The sequence below is a fragment of the Hippocampus guttulatus genome, chromosome 22 (genome assembly GCF_054856545.1).
Source record: "Hippocampus guttulatus isolate MCC_2025c chromosome 22, RoL_Hgut_1.0, whole genome shotgun sequence".
In the NCBI taxonomy this organism is placed as follows: Eukaryota; Metazoa; Chordata; class Actinopteri; order Syngnathiformes; family Syngnathidae; genus Hippocampus; species Hippocampus guttulatus.
Genome location: NC_141282.1, coordinates 4,832,513 through 4,850,274, shown reverse-complemented (window position 1 = coordinate 4,850,274; position 17,762 = coordinate 4,832,513). Strand labels below are relative to the sequence as shown.

The 17,762-nt window shown below is 46.3% G+C and overlaps 3 protein-coding genes and 1 long non-coding RNA gene across 19 annotated transcripts in view; 2 read left to right on the top strand and 2 right to left on the bottom strand.

The window, feature by feature from the left end:
- The window catches only part of atp2b1a (ATPase plasma membrane Ca2+ transporting 1a), a 60,770-nt gene extending 57,939 nt beyond the window's left edge, over positions 1–2,831 (top strand). For 10 of the 11 annotated variants that reach the window (XM_086103728.1, XM_086103725.1, XM_086103730.1 and 7 more), the window contains one exon: positions 398–2,831. In XM_086103728.1, coding sequence (XP_085959854.1) covers positions 398–787 — 390 coding nt within the window. In that variant the 3' untranslated portion in view covers positions 788–2,831. The remainder of the gene's footprint in view (positions 1–397) is intronic. The other variant, XM_086103734.1, reaches the window with a different exon arrangement.
- Positions 2,832–3,381: 550 nt separating this feature from the next.
- On the top strand, positions 3,382–17,366 carry mest (mesoderm specific transcript). Of its 5 annotated transcripts, XM_086103249.1 has the most exons (24): positions 3,382–3,618; positions 3,851–4,042; positions 4,529–4,608; positions 4,723–4,800; positions 4,887–5,023; positions 5,156–5,214; positions 5,282–5,322; positions 5,412–5,491; positions 5,563–5,664; positions 5,894–5,970; positions 6,042–6,105; positions 6,176–7,997; positions 8,346–8,672; positions 8,778–10,109; positions 11,221–11,299; positions 11,416–11,708; positions 12,150–12,194; positions 12,295–12,373; positions 15,112–15,629; positions 15,720–15,777; positions 16,053–16,204; positions 16,361–16,452; positions 16,538–16,602; positions 16,716–17,366. In XM_086103249.1, exons 2-12 carry the CDS (start codon positions 3,889–3,891, stop codon positions 6,291–6,293), a joined length of 990 nt encoding a protein of 329 aa, XP_085959375.1. In that variant the 5' UTR covers positions 3,382–3,618; positions 3,851–3,888; the 3' UTR covers positions 6,294–7,997; positions 8,346–8,672; positions 8,778–10,109; positions 11,221–11,299; positions 11,416–11,708; positions 12,150–12,194; positions 12,295–12,373; positions 15,112–15,629; positions 15,720–15,777; positions 16,053–16,204; positions 16,361–16,452; positions 16,538–16,602; positions 16,716–17,366. The 5 variants fall into 5 exon arrangements, with proteins under 5 accessions (XP_085959375.1, XP_085959377.1, XP_085959374.1 ...); XM_086103251.1 differs by having other exon boundaries at positions 5,412–5,482; positions 16,053–16,452; XM_086103248.1 differs by having other exon boundaries at positions 12,153–12,194; positions 16,053–16,452.
- On the bottom strand, positions 6,361–11,672 carry copg2 (COPI coat complex subunit gamma 2). The gene is made up of 24 exons (XM_086103246.1): positions 11,528–11,672; positions 11,194–11,246; positions 11,035–11,115; positions 10,876–10,947; positions 10,731–10,810; positions 10,577–10,652; positions 10,405–10,497; positions 10,163–10,249; positions 9,892–10,049; positions 9,687–9,820; positions 9,544–9,611; positions 9,268–9,456; positions 9,103–9,198; positions 8,753–8,996; positions 8,587–8,662; positions 8,423–8,526; positions 7,836–7,961; positions 7,698–7,766; positions 7,452–7,633; positions 7,249–7,378; positions 7,070–7,167; positions 6,860–6,998; positions 6,680–6,778; positions 6,361–6,586 (listed from the first exon to the last, which is right to left on the bottom strand). Exons 1-24 carry the CDS (start codon positions 11,562–11,564, stop codon positions 6,456–6,458), a joined length of 2,622 nt encoding a protein of 873 aa, XP_085959372.1. The 5' UTR covers positions 11,565–11,672; the 3' UTR covers positions 6,361–6,455.
- LOC147186171 (uncharacterized) lies at positions 14,588–16,057 on the bottom strand. Of its 2 annotated transcripts, XR_015099231.1 has the most exons (5): positions 15,689–16,057; positions 15,536–15,614; positions 15,289–15,434; positions 14,938–15,214; positions 14,588–14,861 (listed from the first exon to the last, which is right to left on the bottom strand). It is a non-coding gene; the product is annotated as an uncharacterized LOC147186171 (long non-coding RNA). The 2 variants fall into 2 exon arrangements; XR_015099230.1 differs by having other exon boundaries at positions 15,289–15,614.
- Positions 17,367–17,762: the final 396 nt, after the last annotated feature.

The following is a 17,762-nucleotide window of genomic DNA, read 5'->3' as shown; positions in this document are numbered from 1 at the left end:
ATCAGAAGCGGGCCTCTCCCAGAGCATTTGGTGACGTACTCGCACGCACTCGATGCACTTTGGATTTGGGGTTTGCCGCTCGCTCACCTGTGTGCACCGACTCACTGTCCAAAAAGCGCTCCGACACACACGGCCGCTCGCCCGCCTCAGCAACGTTGAAGGCCTCCATTTTGAGCCGAGGCTGCGATTCAAGAAGCCGAACGATGTTAAATTCCACCGTTGCTGGAGGCCCGTACACGACGTGTCAGAATGACTTGCACGTGTTTGACTGACGGCGTTGTTGTGTTGAGGTCACTAAATAATAACTCTCCCAATTTGACGTGTGCGCCTCCACCCCCGACACCATCCGGCCGGGCCCGCGGTCTTAACGCTGCGTTTTCTCACCCCGTGCTTGCAGATCCGCGTGGTGAATGCATTCCGCAGCTCCATCTCCCTCTATGAGGGCCTGGAGAAGCCCGAGTCGCGGACCTCCATCCACAACTTTATGACCCACCCGGAGTTTCGGATAGAGGACTCGGAGCCGCACATCCCCCTCATAGACGACACGGACGCTGAGGACGACGCGCCCACCAAGCGCAACTCGGCCAGCTCCCGCAACGCCTCGCCCGCCCCGCCCTCGCCAGCCAGCGCGGCCCCGCCGTCCGGCGGCCCCGCCCTCAGCCCCGCCTCCCCAAACCAGAACAATAACGCTGTGGAGAGCAGCAACCACCTCCTCCCGGAGGCCACCAAAGTGGGCGAGACCTCCATGCCGGGCAGCCCCCTACACAGCTTGGAAACCTCCCTTTGATCGCAAAGCACGCCCACCTCCCTGAAAGGCACCTTACCACTTTTCTACATGGGGGGTGGGGGGGGCTGTGCTGGACGAACATTGGGAGGAATGTATCGGCTTGTGTGGATTCTTTGAGCTTCTTCTTCACTTCTTAAACCGCACCAGGACTCTGCTCCCCCCCCCCCCCCCCCCCCGACCTCCCTGCTGCCCCCACCTTTGGTTTGTCTGGCTGGACAAAGGCGCGATTATAAACTCTTGATTGAAAGTGACCTGTTTTTTCTTATTCTACTCTTATTCTTAATATTATTTGAATTGGGTCGACGAGGAAGAGGAGGACGAGGTCGTCACGGCTTGAAGATAACAGAACATTTTCGCTTCTCTTTAATCTCGATGGTGTTGTATATTTCGCTCTTCGGCCCTCGCTCACACACACACACACGCACATAAAAAAACCCAACTAATTTCTGCTCCATTTGGCTGTTAATATTTTGACTTATTTATGTTTATGGAGGAAAAAAAAAGCAGATCTGTTTACAAAGTTTGTAGATACTTTTTTTTCTGTTTGTAGGCAAAAGAGCTTCCTGATGTATGAGGCAGAAAAGTGGGGACATTAAAAAAAGAAGAAAAATGAATGAGAAGATTATTTCAGATACTGCTGTATTTTCAGGAAAAAAAAGGGTGTTTCTATTGAAACTTAAGTATTTTTTTGCCTGCAAGTTTTATTTGTTATATATTTGTAGATAAGCATAGAAACTTCTAGCCAAACCAATAAACACTAAGTCTTGTATAGAGAGGAGGCCCGGCCCCACCAGGGACGTGCTATGAATATTTACTCTATAGTTTCCACGTGCACAACCCCCCCCCCCCCCCCAAACAAAGTCCTCATTTTCATCCATTATCTTGTATTCAAAGATTTCCACATGCTGAAAGCTCAACACACACAAAAAAAGGGAGTCCACGGGGCTCGTATTTAGCAAGCGTGGCCTCTTCCGAAACTGATTCTGAACAAGGTGACACACTTTCAGATGTTTATTTGCACAAAAGGACAACACAACTTGGGTTCAATTGAGACAAAATCAGCCAGTGAATGTGCCTTGGCTCGAGTCAACGTTCAAGCTTGATCAACCCTGTGGATGCTTGCTAAATATAGACCCCCCCACCCATCCCCTTCCCGCCTCCGCCGCCCCCCAAACTCGTTTTTAATTATTGGAATGTGTGTGCTAAACACTTTTAGTGTTTCTTAGCCATCCTCAAAGATTGCAACTTCTAAAATATTCCGATTTCTTCCTCCCCTCACACAGAGGAACCCTTTTTGGACACCTGATGTACTGGAAACACTAAAAAGAATCTATATATTTACGCTTTTTTTTTTTTTTTAAAGAATACAGATAAGGCATACACTGGTATCCATCTGCACAGGGTACTTTATTTCCTAGCAAGAATTTTGATACCGAAACGACAAATGTACCTTTGTATTTTTATGACGATAAACTGATTTCTTGAGCTTTCATCATGCTCACGAGACAGTTTGCGGAGGATTTGACACTGCGGGGAGGCCACTCAAAATGTGTGCTGTCTGGAACATTCATCTCAGGGTGCAAATAGGTTTGAGGGAGTGAGAGAGGGAACAGGCCTCTTTTTATTTGTTTTTCTATTTTTTATTTTTGGTTTGTAGGCTGCATGTTCTTCCTGCAACCCCCCCAGGCTTTCTTCACCCAGAGGCGCGTGGAATAAACATTGAGAGGGAGCTGGCCTGTTGTCCTTGTTTGGTTTTACAGATATGACAAAATAGCAGCTTGGAAGACCTTGAAAACACACAAAAAGCGGAATCCATACCAGGAGTTTGTTCTGTCGCTTCTTCCTGTAAAACACAGGAATGAATGTTTTTTTTCCATCTGTTTAATGGATTGTCATTTTTTTTTTATCATTTAACATTTGGAAATAAAAGTACTTCATGTCTGTTTATCTTGAGCATTTTAAATGGATATCGTGATTGGATTTACATTTGAAACTTGTCGAGTAATGTGTCTGGTTTTTAAAAATAAATAATGTATTTAGCCTACGTGTAGCAGCCCTGTTCCTTTTTTTGAATCGTTCTTTTTTCTTTTTCAAACTTTCTCTCGGGAGATGCCGGGTGTGTTGCAATTACATGTAATCACTAAAGTGTCTAATCTTTGATCGCACTTCTTTGTTTCATTGCAGTTAAGATTAGCAATCAAACAAAGGTCACTCACGATTGAGTCTTACACAATTTGGTTCATTTATCTCAACTTTTTAAAAAAAAAAACTCATTTTCATCACGAAAGGAATAGAATATTTTTGTTATTGTCGTCCATAATGAAATTGGTATGTTAGTCCTTGGTGTTAGAAAAAAGGAGAGCATCAAAATGCGGTTGAAGCAACTAGAAAAGAAATTATGAGAGGCTGTAGTTCAGAGAAACCAAAAGTGGCGCTCTTATAAACCTTACACATTATTATAGTGCCGCATAAAAAACATTTTTAACGTTTTACATGTATTTACCTCATTTGGCCACAAGATGGCAGTGAAGCCCTATCGTTTCTTTCTCGTCTTCATTGGACAACGCAGATCGTGTAATAAAAGAAGACGCACTCTCTCTGTATTAACAATTCGTAACAGTTGTTGAGGAAAATCAGACTAAAAGACATTATTAGGAGCGTTGGAAATATCAGATATATTTTTTACGAATTTTGCTCCAAGACTTTTGTCCATGTATGAACAATTGTGACCTTGAGAAGTATATAAGAGGGAGAAATTGAGTGGTATTTATTATCTTTGTCGCTATGGAGGCTAATCACAGTCCGAAGGTCTTCAAGTGAATGTTATTTGAGTGAGTAATTAAAACCTTTCAAAGTATTTATGTGCTGTCATTTACATAAGGTAGAAACACATGTCATAATTTTGGGTCCTGTATTTTATTATGTGTGGGGTATTTTATTAAGTGTGGGGCTGAAAGGGTTTTACGATATTTCACTGGTGCTAGCTAATGCTAACGTAGCATTTAGTGTCCATACAAAGTAATCGAGACAAAATGTTAGAAAATTGACTGGCGTGTGTGGCAGTGTTGGTCGGTTTTTTTACATGAACTGAGCGGTCCACGATGAAAGAGTGGTGGCTCCACGTCGGCTTGATGTGCATTCCGCTGCTGGCCGTCTACCTGCACATCCCGCCGCCTCAGCTGTCGGCTGCTTTGCTCAAGTGGCACAACGCCGGCAGAGGCTTCAACTTCAGGGGCAGCGAGATTTTTTACAGAGGTGCTCAACATACACACCTTGGCACGGCCAGCTCCACCAAATGGCTTTGAAAACGAACCTTTTCTTTCATTTAGAATGTTCCATAGGTGAATAGATGAGATGTAACCATCTAGGTACACTTAGGCCAGTGTATTTGTTATGTAACTGAGGTACAATGCACCATTTTTAAATCAAGTCAAATGAGTGGTGTTTAGTAATGAGTGATTTCTTGAGATGAAATCCTGTTTTCCAAACGTTTATACACCAAGTGCTACCCCAACAACATATGGCCACCATCAGTCGTAAAGTACTGCACATAAAAACTAACGATTGAATGTTCTTCTAGAAATGTGTAAAACTAAACAAAATGTAAATGTGTGTTCTTCAAAGTTGAATACAACTGAGCCACACTGTCGCAGTAATTCTTTTTTGAGTGCTTTTGCGCTGAATTTACAGTCATGAACTACAGGGTGTGTACAGCTGGTGTAACGTGTCTTGTCCAAACAGACTCTCATGGTGCCTTGGGAAGCTCCGACGTCGTTCTTCTCCTCCACGGCTTTCCCACCTCCAGCTACGACTGGCACAAGGTCAGAGCGACACAGCAACATAAGCATATTCCATACGCAAATTATTATTTGAATATTTATTTTAAATTTATTGTAAGACATCCATGTGTCTACTCTCTCCCCATTCTTCAGTAGATTTGGGAGCCGCTCACCCAACGCTTCAACCGTGTCATAGCACTGGACTTCTTGGGCTTTGGCTTCAGCGACAAGCCGGTGAGCGTCTCGTGTGTGTGTGTGAATCCATCAAATCAATCAAAACTGAACGTAATCGATTGGTTTCCTGTTGCCGTGGCGCTCAGCGACCACACAGGTACTCCATCTTCGAGCAGGCTAGTGTGGTGGAGGCGCTGGTGGCGCACCTGGGTCTGGCCAACCAGCGCATCAACTTGCTGTCACATGACTACGGTGACACGGTGGCGCTGGAGCTGCTCCACAGGTAGACTTCAAGATGATTTTTCTGCAGTTGTCTTAAAGAAATTAGACAATGCCGCCGCGTCTGTGCGGTCCGGCAATTGGCCAACAGTTTTCCAATGAAACAACAAACGATTATGCTTTCTTGTCTGGACAGGAGTGACCAAAACCGCACGGGTCACCTGAACATCAACAGCCTGTGTCTCTCAAACGGAGGCGAGTGTTTTTGCAGTACGTTCTCCCATTTTCGGAGTCGCCGTGACTGACTTCATGCTCTCCACAGGTTTGTTTCCCGAAGCCCACCACCCTCGTCTGCTGCAGATGGTCAGTCTCACCGCCCGCTTCTTCACAAGCGTTCATTGACGTCGCGGAGGTTGTGATGTCTCACGGAGATCCATTTTGTCTTCCTAAAGCTACTTAAGGACTCCACGTTCCTGGCTCCCGTCCTCATGCGGCTCACCAACTACATGATCTTCCAGAAGGGGTCAACACTGTATTTTTGTTGTTTGTTTTGAACCAGTCACACACACAAAAACATTGCTAACTGGTTTTCTTCGATTGCAGGATCGGGGAGGTTTTCGGGCCGTACACGCAGCCGACCGATGCAGAGTTCTGGGACATGTGGACCGGTCTGCGCTACAATGACGGCAACCTTGTGTTGGACAGGTGTGTAAGAAAAAATTCTCAGGTATAGTTATGTTGTATTAAAAAAAAAAAAAAAGGAAATCATATAATAAAAAATACATTTCATACATTGTCCACCAGGTGGCAGTATAATGTGGCTACAGTATATCTCTTTAAAAACCTGTAGGTTCCAGCACCACTGTTTATATTTTGTAACGCACCATTTGACCATATTTACAGAACCCTTGAAAGATTTTTGTCTGTGTGTCAGTGTTCTACAGTACATCAACCAGAGGTTAAAGCACAGAGAGCGGTGGGTCGGCGCGCTCACGTCCACCTTTGTGCCACGTAAGTCACATCACGCACACTCAAGTGTCCTTCATGTCGGCTCCCCTTTATGACGTCTTATTGTCGTCCAGTGCACCTGATCTACGGCCCGCTCGACCCGGTCAACCCCCACCCCCATTTCATCCGCCTTTACCAGTGAGCGTCCTTCGTCTTTCCCGCCGTCGTTGGTAAGTAGGTGACGTGCGCGCTGTTAATGTTCCCACAGGCAGCTGGTGCAGAAGTCGACCGTCAGCGTGTTGGACGAGCACATCGGTCACTACCCGCAGCTGGAAGATCCCGCGGGCTTCCTCAAGGCTTACTTTAACTTTATTCACTCGTTCTGAACTTGACTGACACGCAGAGTGAGCTGAGAGCTTGATGAGCAAATAAATAGTTTTCTACAAAAAAAGGTCAGTTGTAATCACTGTTTATTTCTCTTACAGATTCATGTTAAGTAGCAGAAGTTAGCGATAGACAAAAAGTTAGAAGCGATAAAGGGTTGGGCTTCAGCCCACAGACGCCAGGATGACGTCGACAACCGTTTCTTCGTCGCTGCGGACCGTCACCTGCATGGTGACGCCGTCGGCCAGCGCGAGGCGAGCGCGGACGAGTGTGTCGTGACCTCCCCGGAAAACGCCTGCGAAATCAAGGAAAAAAATAATTCGGAATGAGTCTTTAATAAGTGCACAAAAATTGTCTGGGGTGTTTTTTTTCTCCCCATGAAACCCACCAGCGAGGAAGAGGATGTGCGAGTTTTTGTTTTCTGGCACTTTGTCCGAGCGCTCGCACGGCTGCATGCCCAGGAAGCTGACGATGTTCTTCACTGCCTCTGTCGGAACGCCACCACCACCACATTGGATGAAAGATGTCGTCTGAATCATGACCGCGACGAGCATTTCCATGAGCCTACCGTCTAAAGTGCGAACGGACGCCAGCGCAAACGTCTCCTCCTTCTCAAACTCGTCTCCCACTTCTTCCCAGGCTGCTCCGAAGTTCGGCTTCAGCACCTTCTGGATGTGGTCCGCCACGGTCACTTCCAGGTCCTCCAACTGCGGGAGATCACACGAATGAAACCGAAGCAAGGACCAAAAGAGTTCGCCGACGGCGCTCCGCCACTTACCACGTACTCGTCGTCGTAACCGTCGTCGTCGGGCTCTCCCGTGTTGGGGTCGCAGTCTCGGACCAGGTACTTCATCGTGCAGCTGAACGTACACGACACTGCCAACGCGAACGGCGTCGTTTGAATCGTTCGTCGTGGTTGAGCGGCCAAATCGAAAAAGGCGGCGGCGCTCGACTCACCGGCTGTCGGGTCGTCATCGGGCAGACGCACGAGCGTGTAGCAGGAGCCCGGCTGGCTGTACGGGAGGCTGGCGGCGGGAAGGTAGTGAAGCACCTCGTAGGATTCGGACGGCTCCATTTGCACGAGAACCTGGGATGACGAGCGGCGGTATGAGTTGAACGCTTGATTGAACCGTGTCGTGATGAACTGCATCGTCTGGAACCTTCTGCAGAAGTTGGTCGTTGAGCGTGTTGGTGCAGTCGAACTGGAAGACCATGTGCCTGGAGAAGGTGTGTTTGATGCAGCGCACCACGTATTCCGTCTCTGCTTCCGTCAGCTGCACCGGCTCGGCCGACTTGAAGAGCGGGCCGAGACCCTGGAACTCGGGGATGGCCGCCAGTTGTTCTGAGAACAGAGGAAGTTCCAATCAAGTCAAGTCAATGAAGACTTCCCGGAGAGGAGATCTCACCTTGATAGATATCCTGGCGGGACGGGGCCAACTTCTCTGGGAGCTTGCTGGTCGCCACCGGAGTGATTTCTGAATGGAAAAAAACAACATGTAAAAGTGGTAATTCAACCGGAAAATCGGAATGTCCCAAGAGCTGACCCGTTTTCTGTTCTGTGATGGGCGTGGTGGCGAGAGGAACCGTCTTCATGTCGAACGGCTTCTCCGAGGGATCCAGCGTGTACTGGTGCAGCGACTTCTCCAGACCGGGGATGGACACCGACAAGCCTGAACAAGAGATGAATGTTGAAGAGGACATTCAAGGTCGGGCTGTGCAATTCATAGATTGAATCGATAAATCTTTTTTTTTTTAAATAAAAACAACCAAATCTAATGTGTAATATTTATGAATGAAGCGATTAGCTACAGCAACCGGTGCAGTTTTTTTCTGAAATATCATAGCTGTAAGTCAAACTGCATGGTAACCCCCCCCCCCCCCCCCCAAATAAAATAAAATACTCTTTTGTGCTGGAAAAAAGTAAAGACTTAAAAAAAATGTTACATGTTAATTTATCAGTTTAATTGTGGAATATTTAAAGTCATGTTTATTTAAAGAGCCACTATCGCCCAAGTATTGAAAAATGTCGTTTTGCTTTATGTTTTTGATTGAAGGGGGAGAAGGACGAAAACCAGGAATTGCTCAGCCCTAACCGAAGATGCTAAATCGTTAGCATGTGAACTCATCTCACCGTTGAAGATGTAGGCAGCGTTAAGTGCCTTCTGCTTCTGCTGCAGCACGTTCATGTAGAACGTGGCCCTGTCACGCACTTCGTCGTCGCTGTCCATCATGCACCTGGAGAAAGGCCAGGTTTAGATTGCGTCTGGCGGTAATCTTTTTTTTTTTTTAAAGTACCTCTGCATGAGAACCAGAACACTTGGCAGCAGGTCGTCGTTCTGAGCTCCGAATTTGGCCAAGGCGCTAACCGCAGCTGATATCAGGTAGGGGGGGGGGAGAAAAAAAAAGTCTCAAAACCAAAAATTGTGCTTGTTTTACACGGACGCTGAGAAACGCGGCTAACCGGCTCGCACGGCCTCGCTCTCCAGCACCACCCGATTGAAGATGAAGCGGATGTACTTGGACGGCTGCGGGGTGCGCGGGCCCTCTTTGCCCAGCAGGTGCAGGATCTTGGTCGCCAGCACCGTGTGCTCGCAGTCCTCGATGAACTCGCACAGGTGCGCCAGGCCCGTTTCTTTGCTCTCGGGGTTCTCCTCGATGATGCTGATGATGCAGTCCACGATGGCCCGCTTGTACTCAAAGCCGCCCTTGAATGCGCCACCCCCGCCCAAAAAAAAAAAAAAGACAACACAGCTGAGCGCTTTTTAAATGTTGACCTGATGATTTTTCTGCAGTAGTTTGTTGCCCGCTTACGTCGTCTCTCAGCATGTTGGACAGGAAGTTCATCATGACGCTGTGCTTCCTTGGATACTTTTGACACAGAGCGCTGATTGCCTGCACCACCACCACCTGCAACCGCAATCAATCAATCACTCAAACGGCGCCTCGGATGGATCATGTGCATCCCGGACGCCTCACCTTGAACTCGTCGGAGATCTCCGAGACGAAAGACGAGATCTGCTTCATGAGTCGGTCCACGCTGCTCTCGCTGCCCGTCTTCAGCAGCGTGGTGATGGCCAAGGTGGCGATGCTGCGGTTGGAGTCGGTGATCAGGTTCTCCAGATCCAGGTTGCAAGCCGTCACGGCCGAGGGGTGCTTCATCGCCACCTGGTTGGCCGAGAGCGCCACGCCAAACGTCACTTGGGACGCGTTTGAGTCGAGAGCGTACAGGAGATGCGGCGGGGTGGCAAGTACCTTGTTGAGGGTCCTGACTGCCGCGTATCTCAGCGCGGCTTTGGGGGAACTGCAGAAGAGCTGCAGCACTTCGGGAAAAAAAAAAAAAAGAACTCACTCACGTCAGCCATTTTTTTTTCTCCCTGTTGTTTGCGCTAACCTACCGGATACAGCGGGGGCCAGCTCCCTGGCCGTGCAATTGGGCATGTGCACGATGGCCGAGGCGGCCTCGTACACGACCATCTCGTTCTTGTTGCGCAGGCAGCTCTCGATGAAGTCAAACAAGGGGCTGTCGTGACTGCGCCCCGGAAAATATCTCAGGATTGGAAGCACTAGCCCAGCGTGACTGTTTTAAAAGTGTCCGCTTACCCTCCTTCCGTCTCGTCCAGAAGCTTGCTGGCGATGCGGATGAGCATGCAGTAGGCGAACGGCGACTTGAGGCCCGACTTTGTGAACTTGTTGAGCATCTTGGTGACGGCCAGCCGGTCGTTCTTCCTCAGGTGGTACAGGAGGCCCAGAGCGTGGTACTGCAACACGACAAGACAAGTTGACACTTGGAGTGTGGAGCAGCGGTGCAGAACGTTCAGGTAAGCACACAACCTTTTATGCCTAGTTAGTAGCGAATGTAGCGTGCGCCCACCTGAACCATAATGTTATCGCTCGAAGCTGCCTCCTGGGCTTCGTTCACCCAGCGTTTGACCACGTCGTAGCTCATCTTCACCATGTGCTGAAACCAAGGTTATTTGAGTTCACGAAAACTAAGCAAGAGAAAGCACTTTTGGAAAAACAAACAAACTAATGACGGCTAAAAAGAAAACCCATGATCCCGAGTGAAACAACTTTTGTCCATGTGACGTGAGCGTTGACCCAAGTGCATCTCACCAGTGAGGACACCAAGGCCGAGCTGGACACGCTCGGGACCTTGTCGACGATGGCCTGCTTCATGTATCTCTCGATGGCCTGCAGCATGGTGGTCTGACGAACGCGCGGGGGCAGTCAGCATTCTATTTTTTTCTTGAATTCTTAGAAGCATGACTTTTGATAGACAACTTACGTCTGTGATCCTGCAGAGGGCTCTGATCGCCGGTCCCCTGTACACGTCGTCCTTGCCAGTCATGTCTTTGGTCAGGCTGCACAGGCACAGTGACACCACCGTTATTTATGAAACACAAACCCAACACGTCATGTCGTCGTAAAACTTTTTGAACCTGCTGGTGACAATAATGACGTCCTCAGAGATGTTGGCCATCTCCTTGATGGTCAAGTAGCACATCCTCCTCAGTGTTTGCTAAGAAGACAAAATTTACATTTCGACTTAAAGTTAACACTTTGAAATTGACTATTTGAGCTTACGTCATTGGACTGGAAGAGCCTGGTCATGGCAAAGAATGCCTCGGTGGCTTCTGTGGTCCCAAAATGTTCACCCTAAAACAAATAAAAGTCCAGGAATGTGAGGCAGAGGGTAGCATATTAAAAAAAAAAAAAAAAAAAACAAAAGTTATTCTATGATACCTGGTTGAGAAGGTAAATAATCTTGGTCAGAATGTGCAGGCATCTTCGTGGGTTGATGGGTGTCTCGTTGAAGATGCGAGCCTGTGGGCAAAATGAGAATAATATGACTATGTTGACAATCTGTTTGATTACGAAAAAAAATGACATTTGGAAACGCACCTCTTGTAAAACGGCACTCTTCTCCAGATGCTGGAAGGGGTTTGAGCCACTTCCTGAAAGAAAAAAGGACGCGCATATGGACGTCACTGACAAGACGCAGCTCACGGTAACAGAGCAGCGGGCTAATGCTTGCATTTATTTATCACATGCGCAAAATAAATACATCAAAGTGTCATTCTAATTCACCTTGCAACATTAATTCACTCCGATTGCTCGTTTCAGCTTCCATGCTAGTTATTTGTTAGCACGCCAACCTGCGAGCCTCACGAGTTATAAAACTCAACGATCACAGTCGCCATTACGAAGCCAAAGAACAACGTTCAGCAACACTCACCGGACTCTTCGTCTTTCTTGTCAAACTTCTTGATCATCGTGTCGAAACTGGCTGACGAGCGGCAGACGTTCGATGTCGATGGGATGCTAGCAAAATCTTCCACGTCGCCACAACTGGAATGAACTTCCGGCCGTTACGTCATCAAATGGCAAAAAAACACCCTCCTGACCGGCCGAATAAGGTGCAAAAACACATTACAGAATTTCAATGTAATTATAATGTGTTGTTTCCTATGAAAAAAAGCGTACAGAAAGAAGTGTCCAAAATGACCAAAATATTGGGCACACCCAAGTTCTCGCGTTGATAGGAGAGAGCGTTTACGCATGCGCGGACATTTTCGGCACTTCTTTTAAAATGTGACATTTTGACACTCCAGGTGTTCCATTCGTCGTGTGTTATGTTAACGATAATTTGTCCCTGCAGTTCGTTCATCACAACGTTGATCATTTAGTTTTGTTTAACTGCGTCCAGGAAGTTAAACGCTGGCCGGAAACGAGCCATTGTTTGGCTTGGCGTTTGTTTTTTTTTGTTTGCTGTTACGTGTGTTTCGAGCACCTGAACTAAGTTAGGTTAGCTACGTTAGTGCTAATTAAGGCATTTTTTGTATTGTTTACATGCGCAGTAGACGACCACAGTGAAGGGAAGTTGTCAACACCTGCGTCCAAAGGTAACGTATGCTAAACTTTTGCATGTTTTCACTGTCCATTGTCTTCTGTTTAAGCGCGTCCCTCACGTGAAAACTGTTTATGTTTTTGTTTGCCTGACAGGACGGAGGAGGTTTTGGACAGACTCGGTTCAGGACATGGATGCATCTGCACTACAATGATGCAAACCTTGTTTTGGCAGGTGTGTGCACTTTTTTTTTCAACACAGAGGACGCCATGTTGTTTGAAGCCATTTTTTTAGTGGGTCATTCCATGTCAGGTCACGCCGTAATTCATTAAAAAAAATGAACCAACTGGATTTTAATTTGAATGAAACTTGCCGTACTTGTTGGTGATGGCACAACACTAAAACTACGTTTCAGAGATGTAATTTATTTTGCATAGCAGCAATAAGGGGTCAAAGTACACAGCCCAAAATAAATCCTTTCAATTTGCATATTCAATGAGTCCATTAAATATTAATTGCCAATCTGACAATATGGATACTATGAGCCCTTATTGCTGCTAAACAACAAAATTGACAAAACTGGAACCTTTGTTTGAGAGAACATGTGAGAAATTACATTCCATGAAAAAAAAAATTGGTCACGTGATCCCCAAGGTCCATCTCCAGGTGAAGTTCTAGGTCAAAAGTTGTTTAAATATGCATCCATCTTCCAAATGATTGCAGATATAGATTTCTTGTTAAATTCCCTTCCCAAATAAATACCTGTTTTGTGAAGATGGGATGGGTTGATGCGTGAACTCGAGAAGGAAGGCGGCCACACCCCCTTTTCGGAACTAATAAAAATTCGGGGATGCCGTCGCTCTTAAACTCTTGCTCCGCTTGACCTCTAATTTGAGATTTAGTGTTGTGCCATCACTGTCAACAAGTACAGCAAGTTTCATTCAAATAAAAATCCATTTGACTGAACCCGCTTGTTATTTGCCATGGAATGACCCAAGTGCGCTTTCTGACCTGTACTTGATCTGCAACACAGTGCACACAAGTGAGAACAAAGTTCAATGCTTCTGAGCATGTGCTATTTTTAAAATTACATTGTTGTGGCCCAGATTATTTAAAACTAAATATGTATATTTTTGTTTAATAAATTGGCAAAAATAACTGATAGAAAAAAACCCACATCGAAGCACATGTTCAGAAGCAGTGAGTGATGTTGTTGCCAGCTTCCACATGTGTCAGTGTTGTGCAGTCCATGCTTGTCAAGTAGACACCATGGCGTCCTCTGCTGCTGGCCGAAATGTACCGCCTGTCAGCCAGTGTTGGTGTAGAACTTGAGTCAAATTTTATTGCTAAAATGATGTGGAATTGTTTTTTTAAAAAATGCTTGTCAATATATTATTTGACTGGAATCAGAGTCTGTGTGTTTTGTGTCTCACCGAGTTTAAAGTGGCCTTGTTATGGATGGCAACCAGAGCTGTTGGGGTTTTGTCCTGGAAGACGTTTGGCCTCTGGTCCGAGCAGACTTCTTGGATTGATGCTCAAGGCCAGAAAGGGCGAGCTGTCCTTTCTGGCGTTTGCGCATGAACCCAGGAAGCCCGCTCGGACCAGAGGTCAAACGTCTTCCAGGACAAAACACCAACAACTCCGGTTGCCGTCCGTAACCACACCGGCTTTACGTAGCCCCGCCATGCAGGACCAGAAATTTTTATGTAAATTTGTTTGCAGACCCCACCCACAATTGCCAAAATCAACCAATCGGGTGGCGGCATGCAAATTTATTTGCACATGCCACGCCCACTCGCGGCAAAATTTTAATATGCAAATTGATTAGCATAGCCACGCCCGCAACTGATTTGCATACCAATCAGGTGCCGGGATGCAAATTTATTTGCATAACCACGCCCACAATCGCCTGGACCAGCCAATCAAAAGACGGCACGCAAATTTATTTGCATAGCCACGCCCCACTTGGACCAAAATTTGAAAATTATTTGCATGGACACGCCCACAACGGGCACCAGCCAATCAGAATGTACTATGCAAATAAAATGTGCATGGCCCCGCCTACATTAACCCAGTCCAGCCAATCAGAAGGTGGCATGTAAATTTATATTTGCATAGACTCCGCCCACAGCGGGATGCAAATCTATTTGCATAGCCCCGCCCAAAATTACCCGGCCAACCAATCACAACGGGATATGCAAATTTATTTGCATAACCCCGCCCACAAACGACAACTTCAACCAATCAGTGCTGCATTACACCATATTTGCATAACTCCGCCCGCCCACAAGCACTGCATAACCACACCCATTATGCTAATTTATCCGCATTAGCATAGCCCCGCCCATTCACAGCAGCCAATCGGATTGCTCCGTATTTGCATAGCCACACCCCCAACCATACCCACTTTTATTCATGAAGGAAGTCGAGAGGTGTTTTCGTTTTCATTTTATTTTACATGTTAAAAGACAAAGTTAAAGTAAAAAAAGTTAAAGTAAAAAAAAAAGTTAAAGTAAAAAAAAAAGTTAAAGTAAAAAAAAAAGTTAAAGTAAAAAAAAAAGTTAGCTTTAAAATTACAACAAAAAGTTAAAAAAAACCTAAAAAAATTACAAAAAAATGAAAAAGTTTAAAAAACTACTCACCGAAAATGTCGAAGTTGGATGACTTTGCAGCCTTCTACTTTTCGTTGCCTGTGAAAGCAGAGCTGGACCAACACGTGGACCTAAGACAAAAATGAGATTGGCGAGTCTCAAGTCAACTTGTGCAGGAAATGCAATTTGAAATGTGATCAAACTCACCAGCACAGAAGGTGATGCCACACAAGTTGTCTGGGACTCTGACCAAGTGCTCGCACGTTCAGCTCCTGTGCAACAAACAATATGGCGTCAAAGAAGGGATTAAGAAAACTGTCAAGCATTCAAAACTTGCAGCCCATTGTGGAACCTCTTCATGACCATTTATTTCACTTGCAGGTTCCTCGTCAAGTTGCAGAGCGTGAGGAGGGAGAGGAAAAAGGGTGCACTTGAGCCCACCAAATCCAGGAAGACCCTTTCCCCAGGCAGCGTGACGTCACTTCTGGAAAACAGCAAGACATCAGTCAAAACATTCACCCAACGTGGTTGATGGAAACCGTTTGGGATGAAACCCACCGCCACGAGCACCGACTTCAACCAAAGTTTGCCACCGTCCATTTGTGGTCCTCCGGCTGAGGAAGAGAAAGCCGATGACGTTTGGCTTCACAGGCTAGCATGTCGCGGAGGCAGGCAGCGTTTGTCACCAATTTCTGAATGACCATCTGAAGAAAGAAAAAATATATATTTTTTCAGTAGACTTTGAATCTTCTGGAGCAGTTGCCAGTTCTGCAAAGAGACGAAATGAGCAGAGTCGCATACAAACCCTCAAAAAAAAAACAAGCGCTTCCTTGCCAGAAGGTCTCACGTTGACATCACGGTGGGGCGGGGGCCAACTTGCATTTCTGGAGGGAGACAAGGTAAGAAATCTTGAAGGCCTTCAGTGGGAGATTTGCAGTCACTGTTTTTCAAGTCCAACCTTTTTCCACCCATCCTGTGACGGAGCGAAGGAGATGTCCAACCACTTCTGAGGGCCTCAGACTGGACAAGCCTGAACACAAACAGGAGGTACGCAATGGACCCGTCAAGCTTTCAATTCAGTTCAATTTTAATGTGGGTCAACTTGAGATTTCAAAACACTTTGCCCAGCGTCTTGGTGGCCAAGGTGCAGACTCCACGATGGCACGAACTGGAAGCTTCTCTGCACAGTAAAAAAAAAAAAAAGAAGGGGGGGGGGAGTGCTTGTTTGCGTCTTGGCTCATCTCAGAACGTTGATCATGACTTCATGTTCACTCCACCACCTGCAACATCAGTCATGTTTTTAAATCTGTCTTTTCCCACAGAAGCATCACTGGCGAAAAAGATCAACGGTACTTGAGCCTGTCCACAGTCTTCCCAGAGTGGATGCCGATTCAGGTTCTCCGGGGCCAACAGCTGCTTTGGCGCCGCCTAGTGGACATGAGCAGAAAGACAACATTAGTACAGGATGTGAAATGTACCTTTTTCAACTGTCCAGAGAGACATTCGTCCCGGTGCAGCTTTGGGGGGAACCTACAAAAGAGAAATGTGTTAAAAAATGGTCACGTCAGCCATTTTGTTTTGCTGCATGCTCAAACCCAGCAGAAGGCCTCATTCGCTGTTGTCTTGTCAGTCGGGCAGCTTTGGCAATCCTCCCCGTGAGGAAAAAAATGTCCAACCGCTTCTGAGGGCCCCAGAGTGGACAAGCCTGAACACAAACAGGAGGTACGCAATGGACCCGTCAAGCTTTTAATGTGGGTCAACTTGAAAGATTTCAGCTGCAATTTTGACAATTTTCTTTGCCCAGCAGGTGCAGCGTCTTGGCGACCAGGATTCAGACTCCACAATGGCACCAACTGGAAGCTTCTCTGCACAGTCAAAAAAAAAAAAAAAAAAAAAAAAAAAAAAAATTATATAGCTCATCATCTCAAACGTTTGTCATGTTTCACTTGCAACAACAATCATTTTTTATTCTTTTCCAATGGAAGCATCACTGGCAAAAAAGATCAACGGTCCTCGAGCCTGTCCACAGTCTTTGCCGATTCAGGTTCTGCAGGGCCAAGAGATGCTTTGGCACCACCTGAGCAGAAAGAAAAAAAAATAAAAAATAGTACGTAAGTACAGAATGGTAAATGTTCCTTTGACGGTCCCAAGAGGCATTCGTCCCAGTGCAGCTTTGGGGGAACCTGCAAAAGAGAAAATGCGTTATAAAATGTTCACTGAGCCATTTTGCTTTGCAGCGTGCTCAAACCCAGCAGACACTGCAACGGCCCCATTCGCTGTTGTCTTGTTCCTCAGGCAGCTCTGGATGAAGTCAGAATGCCGTTTCACCTGCGCACACACAAAAAGGATGTCAGAAAAGAGTGAATTGTAGTTATTTACGATGTCCTTCAATTTTGTCCAGGAGCAAAACAGCAACTCGAGGCCGGACTCTCAACTTTTTTTCCAAGACGTCTGGGGAGCGCAGTTTGCAATGAGGTAGTGTACGGCACCAAATTTTGAAATCCTCCCCCTAGGAAAAAAAAAGAAAATTGCACACTTTTTGTTTGTGGTTCCTACCGGAATCACGTCATCACTCGAAGCCTCCTGGAAGCTCATCTTCATGTGCTGAAAAATTAAAACATGATTTCAGAGTTGTATGCGCAGGAGTGTTTTTGTCTCTTACCAGTGACGAGCGCAGGGCTGAGCTGGACACCTCGGCAGTGGCCTGCAGAGACAGTGAAATAGTTCGCAATGTGACTTTTGGTAAGCACATTTAAACGGCCCCCCTCCTCCAAAAAAAAAAAAAAAAAAAAAAAGTCGCAGATAGCCATTTTTGCAGTCAATTGATGCCAAGCCTGTGAACAGAAATTGCACAATTACAACCAAGTAAGAGCAGGGTGTCATTTAAATTGTGAAAATAAAAACGCTGGCAACTTACCTTCTCAGCACGCTGGAAAGAAAAGAATAAAAATCAAATGGTGCCATTTAAAATTGCAGGCGACTTACCTTTGAGGAGTTGAACAGCCTGAAAACGCGAATTAATGTTAAGTTCC

What these genes read in the sequence shown, in the direction of transcription:
- mest (XM_086103248.1), top strand. Translation starts at nt 3,889, where the DNA reads ATGAAAGAGTGGTGGCTCCACGTCGGCTTGATGTGCATTCCGCTGCTG. An exon ending in GCGCTGGAGCTGCTCCACAG is followed by an intron (nt 5,024 to 5,155) that starts GTAGACTTCAAG and finishes TTGTCTGGACAG; the next exon opens with GAGTGACCAAAACCGCACGG. An exon ending in CCTGTGTCTCTCAAACGGAG is followed by an intron (nt 5,215 to 5,281) that starts GCGAGTGTTTTT and finishes TGCTCTCCACAG; the next exon opens with GTTTGTTTCCCGAAGCCCAC.
- copg2 (XM_086103246.1), bottom strand. Translation starts at nt 11,564, where the DNA reads ATGATCAAGAAGTTTGACAAGAAAGACGAAGAGTCCG. An exon ending in AGAGTGCCGTTTTACAAGAG is followed by an intron (nt 11,116 to 11,193) that starts GTGCGTTTCCAA and finishes TTTTGCCCACAG; the next exon opens with GCTCGCATCTTCAACGAGAC. An exon ending in CCGCCAGGATATCTATCAAG is followed by an intron (nt 7,634 to 7,697) that starts GTGAGATCTCCT and finishes CTCTGTTCTCAG; the next exon opens with AACAACTGGCGGCCATCCCC.